Source organism: Pan paniscus, chromosome 14 (genome assembly GCF_029289425.2).
Source record: "Pan paniscus chromosome 14, NHGRI_mPanPan1-v2.0_pri, whole genome shotgun sequence".
In the NCBI taxonomy this organism is placed as follows: Eukaryota; Metazoa; Chordata; class Mammalia; order Primates; family Hominidae; genus Pan; species Pan paniscus.
The window spans coordinates 43355776-43370288 of record NC_073263.2 but is presented as its reverse complement, the minus strand read 5'-3'; the positions used below and the strand labels follow the sequence as shown (position 1 = coordinate 43370288).

At 36.2% G+C, this 14513-nt stretch overlaps 1 protein-coding gene across 9 annotated transcripts in view; it reads left to right on the top strand.

The window, feature by feature from the left end:
- The window catches only part of CCDC122 (coiled-coil domain containing 122), a 44862-nt gene that overhangs the window by 14534 nt on the left and 15815 nt on the right, over nucleotides 1-14513 (top strand). For 8 of the 9 annotated variants that reach the window (XM_003807664.6, XM_034936659.3, XM_034936660.3 and 5 more), the window contains 2 exons: nucleotides 5267-5665; nucleotides 6440-6556. In XM_003807664.6, the coding sequence (XP_003807712.1) occupies nucleotides 5267-5665; nucleotides 6440-6556 (516 nt within the window). The remainder of the gene's footprint in view (nucleotides 1-5266; nucleotides 5666-6439; nucleotides 6557-14513) is intronic. The other variant, XM_034936657.3, reaches the window with a different exon arrangement.

Sequence of the window (14513 nt, the reverse complement as noted above, 5' to 3'; positions counted from 1 at the left end):
CACAAGTTAAAGGGCTCAGTCCCATAAGACTGCCCCTGCTTCATGTGCCAATCACAAGTCCCAGGCCACCCATACTTCTGACCAACTGGCTATAAAATCAGAGGTTCTCACAACCTACTCCCATACTTTCCCCGCACCCCTCACCAGGTTTGAGCATTTTTAGAATGACTCACAGAACTCAGGAAAGCACCTATTACCCATTTATTATAAAGGACACAACTCAGGAATAGCCAAATGGAAGAGATGATGCGTGGGGATAGGTATGTGGGAGGGGGCCTGCAAGGAGCTTCTATGCCGTCTCTGGACGCCCCACTCTTACAGCACCTCAATATGTTTATACCAATCCAGAAGCTCTCTCAACCCTGCATAGTTTAAGGTTTCCTATGGAGGTTTCGTCACATTATTAACTCAATCTCCAGCCCCTCTTTCCTCCCAGAAGACTGGGGAAATGGGGCTAAAAGTTTCAGTCTTCTAATCAAGGCTTGGTCTTTTTGACAGCCAGCCCCCATCCTAAAGCTATGTAGGGACCCACAAAAAATTAATTCATTCGAATAAAAGATCATCCTATCACCCTTGTCACTTAGGAAATCCCAAGGTCCTATGGTTTGGATGTTTGTCCCCTCCAAGCCTCATGTTGGAAGTTAATCCCTAGTGTTGGAGATGGGGCCCAGTGGGAGGTGTTTGGGTCATGGAGGCAGATCCTGTCATGAATAGATTAATGCCCTCCTTTGGGAGCAACGGAGTTCTCATTCTATTAGTTCCCCTGCGAGCTTGTTGTTAAAAAGAGCCTGGCGCCTCCCGGCTCCCTCTCTTGCTTTCTTTCCCACCATGTGACTGCTGCAAATGCCAGCTCCTCTTCACCTTCTACCATGAGTAGAAGCAGCCTGAGGCCCTCACTAGATGTAGATGCCCAGTCTTGAACTTTCCAGCCATCAGAATCATGGGCCAAATAAACCTTTTTTGAATAAATTACTCAGACTCAGGAATTTCTTTTAGCAACATTAGAATGAACTAATACACAAGAGTTTTAGGAGCTCTGTACAAATAACTGGGAACAAAGACCAAATTTCTTTCCATGTTACCACACTACCTGATTTTAATATTTATTATAGGGCATAGTAATCAGGATAATATGATATAGCTAGACATATAGATCCATGGAACAAACTAAAGTGCCCAGAAATAGCCCCACACATATCAATTGATTTTTGAAGACGTACCAAAGCAATTCAGTAGAGAAGGATAATCTTTTCATGAAATGGTAGAAGAACAATTGGATATTTTCATGCAAAAAAAATTCTGAACCTCAAATTTCACCTCAAACCATATACAAAAATTAACTCAAAATGAATCAAAGGCCTGAATGTTAAGAGTTAAAACAAAAAATATCTGGAAGAAAACATAGAAAAACTTATTGATGTTGGGCTTGGCAATGATTTCTTTAATATGACATAAAAATTTTGATGAATTTCATCCAAAAAAATTTTAAACTTGCTCTTCAATATACACTATTATGAAAACAAACTAAGGTATTCTTGATGGGGCCCTTTGGCCATTTGGGTTGTCACAGACTAGGAGAGAATATTTGAAAACACATCTAACAGCATACTTAAATTTCCACTATAATATCCACACACACAGGCACAGACACACACACATACAACCCACTAGAATGGCTAAGTTTAAAAAGACTGACCATAACAAATGTTGTTGCAGATATGGAAGGCCTGGAACTCTCAGACCTGTTCGATGGACTGTAAAATGACACAACCACTTAGGAAAACAGTTTATACTTTCTTGAAAAGTTAAACCTATCCCTACTGTATAATCTAGCCATTTAACTTTTAGGTATTTACCCAAGAGAAATAAATGTGTATGCCCACTGGAAAACTGGAAACAACCCAAATGCCCATCAGTTAGATGAACTAATAAACTAATATGGTATATCCATACAACAGAATACTACTTAGCAATAAAAATGAAGAATTATTGACATATACAACAACATGGATGAATCTTGAAATAATTATGCTTATTGAAAGAAGACTTAAAATTATGTATTAAATGATTCTATTTATATAAAATTAGTGAAAAGCAAACTAATCTTTAGAGAAGGAAGGCAGATCAGTGGTTTCTTAGGAATGGAGAGATGGAAAGGGAGGAATGAATTTACAGAGTATCAGGAGGAAACTTTTTTGAATAATGACTACGTTTATTATCTTAGTTGTGGTGATGGTCTTATGAGCACAAGAAGGTCAAAATTCATCAAATTGTAAAGTTAGAATATGTATTTATATTAATTTTGCCTCGATAAAGCTGTAAGTTTAAAAAGGAGAGAGAAGAAGGGGAAAAGGATGAAGAGGAAGAGGGAGGAAAAGAGGCAGAGGAGATTAAAGAAGAGGGGGAGAAGAAAAAAATAACATAATTCTCATGTAAGGGCAGAAATGGATTAAAGGCAAAAGAAACTAAAGCCAATAAGAAAAATTAACAGTCAATTACATTAGTCCAAGAAAGAGAAGAGATGATAACCAAATTGTATGGGTCAATATACTTCCTATATTGACCAATAGAGTTGATAGATAGCCTGATGTAACCAGCAGGGCATATGTCCCTTTCCTGACCATTGGTTGTGCATCAGTCATTCACTCATTTATTGAATGAATTTATTTATTTATTGAGCACCTACTTTGTGCCACTTACTGTTTTAAGAATGGGAAGATGGTGGTAATGAAGACAGACATGGTTCCTGTAGCCACAGAGCTTACTTTCTAGTCAGGGGAAGCAAGCAATAAATTAACAAAATAAAGATAATTCAAAGATTGATGTATTACAAAGGAAATACAATGGGGTAATGTGTAGAGAGTAACTAGAGGAGGAGTGGAATAGTGGTTGGTTCATTTATATTTTAATTTAGGGAAGACTCTTCTGAGACATAATAATAATACTGAATTGTGAAAGACAAAGACCCAACAGATAATAGCCAGGGGTAGAGAATTTTAAAGTAGACCAAACAATAATTAAAAATGCCATTAGGTCGGAAGGAACTATACATATTTAATCAACACAAAGGAGACTGGAAAAAGGGAGAGTAGTAGATGAGAAGCATAGCAAAGTAGATAGGCACTAGGGCATATATGGCTTATAAAACACTTTCAGGAATTTGAAATTTTTTATTAATGCAATGGGAAACCACTGGAGGATGTTGAGCAGGGAAATAACATGATATGATTTATGTTTTGAAAAGATTCTTCTGCCTGATATACACAGACTAGTTGGGGGAGTGGGGAGGAATGGAAATAGGGAGATGAGTTAGACATTAGGTCACACTACAAAGACTGGTCAGAAGTGCATTGGGGATTTTATTTTGGAGGCCCAACCATCAGGATTTGATGAGAAATAGGTTGTGGGGGTAAGGGAAAGGGAAGAATCAAGAATGATTTCTAGGCTTTTGAGTATCCAGGTGGAAAGTGGTACAGTTTATTGAAATCAGAAAGTCTGGGGGAGGAATATGTTTGGTGTGTAAATTAAACTTTTTTTCTGAATATGTATAGTTGAGATGTCTGGTAAACATACATATAGAAATGTCAAGTGAGCATTTGAAACATCAGAGCTGATGATAAAAATTGAGGTTCATTGCCATATTGTATTTTTCAGTGAACTTACCTCCTTTTTCTCTGCCAGGAAAAGGATACAAGGAAGTTTGCATTTTTTAAAACAATGCCCTCTAACATTACAAATTTACTTAAAAAGAATGACCATAGTAGATAAGAAGAGGACTATGGAGGATGGCCTACAGAGTTATTTTGGTGGGAAGATCTACAGAATTTGAGAAACAGTTAGACAGTTATTTAAAAGAAGGGAAGAGCTAAGGTGGTAACATTAACTAAGTTGGGGAACATAGGAGTGTGATCATTTGCATTTTTGGTCCCAATTTTTCATCCGTTAGTCTATCCATACCCTTTGCCATACATTACAATGCTTTCCCATAATGGATGGACACACTTCCACCCCTTGACTCTGGGTTTGATTATGTAACTAGCTGGGGTGTTATCAGATGTGACTCAAACAAAAGCTTTAAAAAACTCTTCCATAACTGAATTTCACTCTTCTGCATCTATTATTATCATAAGACATGCCTGGGTTGGCCCATTGGAGGAGAAGATACACATAAAGCAAAGCCAAGACACGCCTGTCAGCCCAGTTAAAGCCAATTTAAATCATCTTACAATCAGCCAATCCCCAGACACTTGGGCAGATTCAATCAAGATCAGCAGAACCACCTAGCCAACCCTTGCTTCTCCCAGGCTTATGAACTACCTAGCCAACCTCAGCTGCTCCTAGTCATGTCAGCAATATATACTTATGTATTGTATGCTACTGAGGTTTTGTGATTCTGGCAACAGATAGTTGATACAAGGAGTAATAGGCTGAGGTTGTAGAAAGGATTCATTCAATTTTTGGATATAGTGAATTAGAGGTGGCCATTGGCAGCTGGGTGTAGAACTCAGCAGCCACTTATATTCTGTGAATCATCAGCAGATATGTAGCTGAAGATGTAAATTTGGGTGAAATTACCCAAGGAGCATATATAGAGTGTGAGAAGAGGAAATTCTGATGACTGAAATCTGCAGAAGACCTATATTTGAAGGAACTGTTGAGATTGAGAAGGAATTCTCAGAAATTTCTAAGGAGAACCAGAAAAGACTGGTGGTGTGAAAACTAGGCTTTAAAAAGAAGGCAGCAGTTTGCAATGCAAAATGCCCCAGGGAGGCAAAGTAAATATCTTTATTCTCATTTTACAGATGGAGAAAGTGTAGTTTGAATGGGGTAATTAAGTTTGTTATGCATGATCATACGAAGTAGTAAATAGCAATAAGTGTGCTGGAACCTAGATCTTTTGATTCTTAACTCAGGGCTTTATCATTTTTTATCATACTGTCTTTCCTGAGTGTATACTTCTGATGCCTATAAATAAATTAGTAAAATTATTATAAAGTATCTTACATATATAAAATGTCAAGATAAAACAATGAGATTTTAATATTTAGAATTAGATGAACATTAAAAAACATATAACTGAGGTCCTTCTGAAATTATAAAATAATTGTGTTTATTGCATGTTTCCTTGTATTCATTAATTTTTTAATATCTGATAAATATATTCTTATAAGTGATTTTTCCTATATTCATTATGGATTAAAACATTGATTTTCCTCTCATGTTTAATATTTTGAATTAATAATGATAATGTTAAAATGTGTTACAGAATGAACTTCATGAGCTTGAAAAAGAAATAGCAGCTATCTCTGCAGAAACTAAAGAAACAGAAAGACAAATTTATCAACAAGATGCTGCCATAGAGAATACCAAACTTCATTGTGATAGCCTGGAAACTCAAATCAAATCCTTACATTCAGAAAATGTAAAGCTTAAATTTGACATAGAAACAGCCCAAGAAGATTTTGAGGAACACATGAAAAAATATAACGCATATTATGCAAAAATAAAAGCACATAAAAATAGTTTGGGGGAAGTAGAGAGCAAATGGTCATTTATGACTGAACTCCATGAAAAGCAAGATTTTGTTAAAAAATTAAAGACAATGAAAGAAGAACTTATGCAAGATCTTCAAAATCCAGGAGGGAACCGAATAACACAAGTACAGGTGTGCAAAATTACTTAGTAAAACTATTTTTTCTATTACTCCTTTTTTGCAAGTACATACATTAAATGATAAATTTATTGTGAAGTTAATAAAATGCCCATAGCTGTTCTATTACCTTCAGAAACTATTTTCATAATTGAAAAATACTTGGAATAAGTACATGTGTTATATAACAACGACCCTAGATGCTCAAATGCATAAAGGAAACATCCACAAATCCCCTGTAGATTTATAAAAATATATGGTCAAATAAAATCACAGTGAACAATTAATCCATTTGTTGTAGAAAATGTAATTCACAAAAATGTTGAAGACTTAGCTTCTATGCCAATGGATCCAGACCAATTCAAATCAATTTAGTACACTTAATGGTGTTATGCAAGCAATATAAATTAATAACTGAACCTTAAGCATCTTACTATTTCTCTCACTGTTCTTTGAAGACGATAGAAGACACAAACTTAAAATATTGATCATTTCTTGCTAGAGAGTTAAAAAGTGTCTTTTACACTGTTGTTCGGCAGTTGCCACCATAACTACCACTTTCCTTTTTGTCTTATTTTCATTTGGTTTTTAGTTCTGTGTCAAATGTAAGGTTTCTTTGAGTAACAGTTCTTTATTTTTGTATACCTATAGAAGTAATATTCTAATGCTATTTATCAAAACTAAATTTTGATTTGGCTAGTTTTCTTAAATTATAGAAACACTGAAAAATTGGATTTATATTGATCATCCTTTTTTGACTTCTATATTTCAAATGTTGTCAACATACAGGAAGACATTACAAACTTAAAGGATAAAATTATAACTGTAAAAGAATCTATCATTGAAAAAACTTGTTTTCTTGAGGAAGAAAAAAAGACACATGAAAAATTAAGAAAAGAAATAGAGGTAAGTCTTAATTATCTAGATTTCAATGTTTTATGGGACCATTTTTAAAAGTTAACACTATATTCATATTTCCATAGTTTACTCTAAATACTCAAAACAGTTGAAGAACAAGAAAGAACTATAAAATTTAGTAAATACAAATCATTAATAGATAACTAGAGATAACCCTCTCATTCAAAGATGTTCAAATATGTGAATGTGTTCAAACAATGCAAGCATTCACTCCTATTTAAATCTGGGCGAGGGTTCTTCCAGGTTTTTCTCATTCCACTAAGAACATGATACCCAATTAATGGCTAGAAAGCAGCTATGTAGTCAAAGAGGATGCCCATTCTTAGATATCAAAGACTCCTCAAAATAGAATAAAACACAACGGAAAGCATCGTCTTTCCAAACCTCTCTGACTTCATATTCGCAATTATCAAGAGTCAAGTTAAAAAAACAAATTGAAAATATGCAAAATTGAAAGTCAGAGTAAATTCATAATATGTTGTGGTGCTGCCTGTGGACTTCTATTGTCATTATTATTTGGATGAATGGTGAACAGAAATGTAAAATAATATGCTATTAAGGGCAAATAATTTTTGCCTGAATACATTAATTTGGAAAATAAAAATATGCATGTTTCAACTTGTTTTTGACTAATTTGACACAATACAAAGCATCTGAGGAAATTAAAGATAAAAATCCTCATCTTTACATATTCGCTATTAAAAAAATCACGATTTTACTTTTTAGTTTACTAGGAATCTAAATAAATAACGATTTTTTCTGCCCTTGTAGACATTAAGGTTCATTATAAAACAATAAATAGTAAGACAGTGTATTAGTGGTAAAAGAGTAGGAAAAAATCTTATTATTATTATTTTTTCTTTATTTTTGAGACGGGGTCTTGCTCTGTCACCCAGACTGGAGTACAGTGGTGCGATCTCAGCTCACTGCCGCCTCGGCCTCCCGGGTTCCAGCGATTTTCCCATCTCAGCCTCCCAGATAACTGGGATTACAGGCATGTACCACAATGCCCGGCTAATTTTTGTATTTTTAATAGAGATGGGGTTTCACCATGTTGGCCAGGCTGGTCTCAAACTCCTGACCTCAGGTGATCCGCCTGCCTCGGTCTCCCAAAGTGCTGGGATTACAGGCGTGAGCCACCATGCCCGGCCAGAAAAAAATTATTAATGAAAAAAAGAATCCAGAAATTATGCATCCTTGAATGGTAAAAACAAAATAGATTACCTCTATGGAAAAATAAAGAAAAATGTTGAAATAAAACTGGATTCCTACCTCATAATACACACGTGCGCATGCACACACACACACACACACACACTTCTAAGTATTGAATACAACATAGGAGAAAAACTTAAAAATTTGTGTCAGAAAAGCATTTATTTTAAAAGAGAAAAACACTCCATAAATTCTGTGGTTAAATATCTTTAGTTTTGACTATGCCATAAATTCCCAGATTATGGGAATACACCATAACAAGAGAAAGAACAAGACTCCATTCTAGATTATTATAACACATGTATGTGATAAGAAAGAGATAAGAAAATGTCAAATCAGTGAAACATTGGGCAAATGGTATAAAAAGACCATTTTTCTGAACCATGAATATCAGAAATAAAGAAAAATATGACCATCCTCATTAGCAATAAGAGACTGATAATTAAAACCACAGCAAAGTTCCATGTTTAGCCCATCTGATTATCGGTATTACAGTTGGGAGATGTTGAGCGTGGGAATTTTAATACAGTATTCTTGTGAATGTAAATTGCTAAAAGCACTTTGGAAAGAAATGTGAAATTACCTTGTAATTTTTTTACAGTAACATATTTTATTGAGGTATAATTGTCATAAGAGTAAGTACACAAATTATAAATGGATAGCTTGATTTATTTAGACTGATATGTACCTATATTTATGTTGGCATTACCTAGATCAAGATATAGAACTTTCCCAGCATGTCCAGAAAGTTCTCTTCTACCCTTTTTATCAGATAGCCACTATTCTGATTTTTATAAACAGCTTTACTAAGATAAAATTCACATACCATACAGTTCACCGATTTTTGTCAGATATCCTGCAACAAAGTTTTATAAATGAAAACAAATTATTCAGAGATTTTTTTCTTTTTCTTTTTCTTTTTCTTTTTTTTTTTGAGACAGAGTCTCGCCCCATCGCCCAGGCTGGAGTGCAGTAGTGCAATCTCGGCTCACTGCAAGCTCTGCCTCCCAGGTTCACGCCATTCTCCTGCCTCAGCCTCCAGAGTAGCTGGGACTACAGGCGCCCGCCACCACGCCCTGCTAATTTTTTGCATTTTTAGTAGAGACGGGGTTTCACCTTGTTAGCCAGGATGGTCTTGATCTCCTGACCTCATGATCCACCCGCCTCGGCCTCCCAAAGTGTTGGGATTACAGGCGTGAGCCACCGCGCCCGGCCTTAATTTAACTTTTAAGTTCAGGGGTGTGTATGCACGTTTGTTATATAGATACATTTCTGTCATAGTTTGTTGTACAGATTATTTCAATAGCCAGGTATTAAGCCTAGTACCCATTAGTTATTTTTCCTGATCCTTTCCCTCCTCTCACCGTCCAGTGTGTGTTGTTTCCCTCTATGTGTCCATAAGTTCTCATCATTTAGCTCCCACTTATAAGTGAGAACATCCAGTATTTGGTTTTCTGTTCCTGCATTAATTCACTTAGGATAGTGGCCTCCAGCTCCATTCATGTTCCTGCAAAGGACATAATCTCATTCTTTTTATGGCTGCATAGTATTTCATGGTGTATATGTACCACATTTTCTTTATCCAGACTACCACTGATGGGCATTTAGGTTGATTCCATGTCTTTGCTATTGTGAATATTGTTGCAATGCACTTACACGTGTATGTGTCTTTATGATAGAATGATTTATATTCCTTTGGGTATATAATCAGTAATGGGATTGCTGGGTTGAATGAGATTCTGTTTTTAAGTCTGAGGAATTGCCACACTGTCTTCCACAATGGTTGAACTAATTTACACTCCCACCAACAGTGTATAAGTGTTCTTTTTCTCTGCAACCTTGTCAGCATGTTTTTTGTTTGTTTGTTTGTTTTGTTTTTTTTTTTTACTTTTTGATACTAGTGATGATGGTATCTCCTTGTGGTTTTGATTTACATTTCCCTAATGATTCATGATGCTGAACTTTTTTTTACATGATTGTTGGCCACATGTATGTCTTCTTTTGAAAAGTGTCTGTTTATTTCCTTTGCCCACTTTTTAATGGGGTTTTTTTTTCTTGTAAATTTGTTTAAGCTTCTTATAAATGCTGGATATTAGACCTTTGTCAGATGCATAGTTTGCAAAAATTTTCTCTCATTGTGTAGGTTTTCTGTTTACTCTGTTGATAGTTTATTTTTGTATGCAGAAGCTCTTTAGTTTAATTAGATCCCATTTGTCAACTTTTGCTTTTGTTGCAATTGCTTTTGGCATCCTCATCATGAAATATTTGCCCATTCCTGTGTCCAGAATGGTATTGCCTAGGTTGTCTTCCAGGATTTTTTATAGTTTGGGTTTCATATTTAAGTCTTTAGCCCATCTTGAGTTAATTTTTATGTATGGTGTAAGGGAGGGGTACAGCTTCAATCTTCTGCACATGGCTAGCCAGTAATCCCAGCACCATTTGTTGAACAGGGAGTCTTCTTCAGTGCTTGTTTTTGTCAGCTTTGTCAGAAATCAGATAGTTGTAGATGCATGGTCTTATTTCTGGGTTATCTATTCTGTTCCATTGGTCTATGTATCTGTTTTTGTACCAGTACCATGCTGTTTTGGTTACTGTAGTCCTGTACTATAGTTTGAAGTTGGGTAGCATGATGCCTCCAGCTTTGTTCTTTTGGCTTAGAATTGCCTTGGCTATTTGGACTCCCTTTTGGTTCCATAGGAATTTAAAAATAGTTTTTTCTAGCTATGTGAAGAATGTCATTGGTAGTTTAATAGGAATAGCATCAAATCTATACATTGCTTTGGATAGTATGGCCATTTTAATGATACTGATTCTTCCTATCCATGAGCATGGAATGTTTTTCCATTTGTTTATGTCATCTCTAATTTATTTGAGCAGTATTTTATAGTTCTACTTGTAGAGATCTTTTACCTCCCTGATTAGCTGTGTTCTTAGGGGTGTGTGTGTGTGTGTGTCTGTGTGTGTGTGGCAACTGTGAATGGGATTTGGCTCAGCTTGATTGGTGTTATATAGGAGTGCTAGTGATTTTTGCATATTGATTTTGTATCCTAAGACTTTGCTGAAGTTGTTTATCAGCTTAAGAAGCTTTTGGGCCAGGACTGTTGGGTTTTCTAGATATAGCATCATGTCGTCTGCAAACAGGGCTAGTTTGGCTTCCTCTCTTCTTATTTGTATATGTTTTATTTCTTTCTCTTGCCTGATTGCTCTGGCCAGGACTTCGCATACTATGTCAAGTAAGAGTAGTGAGAGAGGGGATCCTTGTCTTTTGCTGGTTTTCAAGAGGAATGCCTCTGGGTTTTGCCCATTGAGTATGATGTTGGCTGTGGGTTTGTCATAGATGGCTCTTATTATTTTCAGGTATGTTCCTTCAGTACTTAGTTTATTGAGAGTTTTTAACATGAATGGTTGTTACATTGTATCGACAGTCTTTTCTGCATCTATTGAGATAATTCATGTTGTGTTTGTCTTCAGTTCTGTTTATATGATGAATCATATTTATTGATTTGCATATGTTGAACCAAACTTGCATCCCAGGTATAAAGCTTACTTGATGGTGATGGATAAGCTTTTTGATGTGCTTCTGGATTCAATTTAACAGTATTTTGTTGGGGATTTGTGCATCGATGTTCATCAAGGATATTGACCTGAAGTTTCCTTTTTGTTACGTCTCTTTCAGGTTTTGGTATCAGGATGATTCTGGCCTCATAGAATGAGTTAGGGAGGAGTCCCTCCTCCTCAATTTTTTGGAATAGTTTTGGCAGGAATGGTACCAGCTCTTCTTTGTATATCTGATAGAATTAAGCTGTGAACCCATCTGGTACTGGGCTTTTTTCAGTTGGTAGGCTATTTATTACTGAATTAATTCCAGAGCTTGTTACTGGTCTGTTCAGAGATTCGATTTCTTCCCTGTTCAGTCTTGGGAGGGTGTATGTGTCCAGGAATTTATCCATTTCTTCTAGATTTCCTAGCTTATGTGTGTAGGGGTGTTCATAATATTCTCTGATGGTTATTTGTATTTCTGTGGGGTCAGTGGTGATATCCTCCTCATTTCTGATTAGGTTTATTTTGATCTTCTCTATTTTCTTCTGTATTAGTCTAGCTAGCAGTTTATCTGTTTTATTAATTTTTTCAAAAAACCAGCTCCTAGATTCACTGATCTTTTTGAAGGGTTTTTTTTGGTCTCAGTCTCCTTCAGCTCTGATTTTGGTTATTGTCTTCTACTAGCTTTGGGCTTGGTTTGCTTTTGGTTCTCTAGTTCTTTTAGTCATGATGTTAGGTTGTTAAATTGAGATCTTTCTAACTATTTGATGTGGGCATTTAGTGCTATAAATTTCCCTCTTAACACTGCCCTTAGCTGTGTCCCAGAGATTCTGGTATCTTTGTTCTCATTAGTTTCAAATAACTTCTTGATTTCTGCCTTAATTTCATAATTTACTCAAAAATCGTTCAGGAGCAGGTTATTCAATTTTCAATTTCCATGCAATTTTATGGTTTTGGGTGAATTTCTTAGTCTTGATTCCTAATTTTATTGTGCTGTGGTCCAAGAGATTGTTATGAGTTCAGTTATTTCACATTTGCTGAGGAGTGTTTTATTTCTGATTATGTGATTAATTTTTGAATATGTGCCATGTGGCAATGAGAATAATGTATATTCTGCTGTTTTGGAATGGAGAGTTCTGTAGATGTCTGTCAGATTCTTTTGATCCAGTGTTGAGTTCAGGTCCTGAATATCTTTATTAATTTTCTCTCTTGATGATCTGTCTAATATTGTTAGTGGGGTGTTAGAATCTCCCACCATTATTGTGTGGGAGTCTAAGTCTCTTTGAAGGTCTCTAAGAACTTACTTAATGAATCTGGGTGCTCCTGTGTTGGGTGCATATATATTTAGGATAGTTAGGTCTTATTGTTGAATTGAATCCTTTACCATTATGTAATGCCCTTCTTTTTCTTTTTAAATCTTTGCTGGTTTAAAGTCTGTTTTGTGTGAAACCAGGATTGCAACTCCTGATTCTTTTTCTGTTTTTCCATTTGCTTGGTGGATTTTCCTCTATCCCTTTACTTTGAGCCTATGTGTGTCATTGCATGTGAGATGGGTCTCTTGAAGACAGCATACCAATGGGTCTTAGTTCTTTATCCAGCTTGCCACTCTGTCCCTTTTAACTGGGGCATTTAGCCCATTTACATTCAAAGTTAGTATTGATATGTGTAGATTTGATCCTGTCATCATGATGGTAACTGGTTATTTTGCAGACTTGTTTATGTGGTTGCCTTATAGTGTAACTAGTCTGTGTACTTTAGTGTGTTTTTGTGGTGGCTGACTCTGGTGTTTCCTTTCCATATTTAGTGCTTTCTTCAGGAGCTCTTATAAGGCAGGTCTTGTGGTAACGAACTCCCTCAGCATTTGCTTATCTGAAAAGGATCTTATTTCTCCTTCGCTTATAAAGCTTAGTTTGGCTGGATATGAAATTCTGGATTGGAATTTCTTTTCTGTAAAAATTTTGAATATTGGTCCCCAGTCTCTTCTGCTTGTAGGGTTCCTGCTGAGAGGTCCACTGTTAGTCTGATGGGTATCCCTTTGTAGGTGATCTGACGTTTCTCTCTAGCTGCCTTTAACATTTTTTCCTTTCATTTCAACCTTGGAGAATCTGAAAATTATGCATCTTGGGGATGATATTCTTGTGAAGCATCTTACTGGGGTTCTCTGCACTTCCTGAATTTGAATGTTGGCCTCTCTAGCTAGGTTGGGGAAGTTCTCATAGATGATATACTGAAATATGTTTTCCAAGTTGGTTCCATTCTCCCCATCTCTTTTAGGGACTCCAATGAGTCATAGACTTGATCTCTTTACATAATTCAATATTTCTCAGAGGTTTTGTTCATTCCTTTTCATTCTTTTTTTCTTTATTATTGTCTGACTGTCTTATTTTAGAAAGCCAGTCTTCGATCTCTGAGATTCTTTCCTCTGCTTGGTCTATTCTGCTATTAATATTTGTGATAGCATTATGAAATTCTTGTAGTGTGTTTTTCAGCTCTATCAGGTCACTTAGGTTCTTTTCTATACTGGCTATTTTGTCTGTCAGCTCCTGCATTGTTTTGTCATGATTCTTGGCTTCCTTGGACTGGGTTTTAACATACTTCTATAGCTTAATGACTTTCCTTCCCATATTCTGAATTCTATTTCTGTCATTTAAGCCATTTCAGCCCAGTTCAGAATCATTGCTGGAGAGGTGATGTGGTCATTTGGAAGAAAGAAGGCACTTTGGGTTTTGGGGTTATCAGGGTTTTTGTGCTGGTTCTTCCTCATATTTATGGGCTTATGCTCCTCATCTTTATGGGCTTATGCTTCAATCTTTGAGCTGCTGACCTTTGGATTTTTTTTTCTTTTATCCTATTTGATGATCTTGAGGGTTTGATTGTTATGTTAGGTGGATTCATCTGACTAGCTTCATTTCTGGAAGATTTTAAGGGCCAACGCTCTGTTCCCATCTCCTGGACTGTGTCTGTAACTCTGGGGGACTTGTATCAGGCCCCAGTTTTGTTCTTTGGCCCCTCAAGGTTAGGAATCCACTGTGCTGGGGGTGCCAAGGTACTCCCAGACTGCTGGTCACTATACTCAGATGGGTTGTGTCAGTCAAAGTGTTCAGTAGTGCAGTGATAGCAGGATCCATTCTTGTTTGTGCATGCCAGCAGCAGCAGTAGTGGCAGTGCAGTGGGGTGCACACTCATCAGC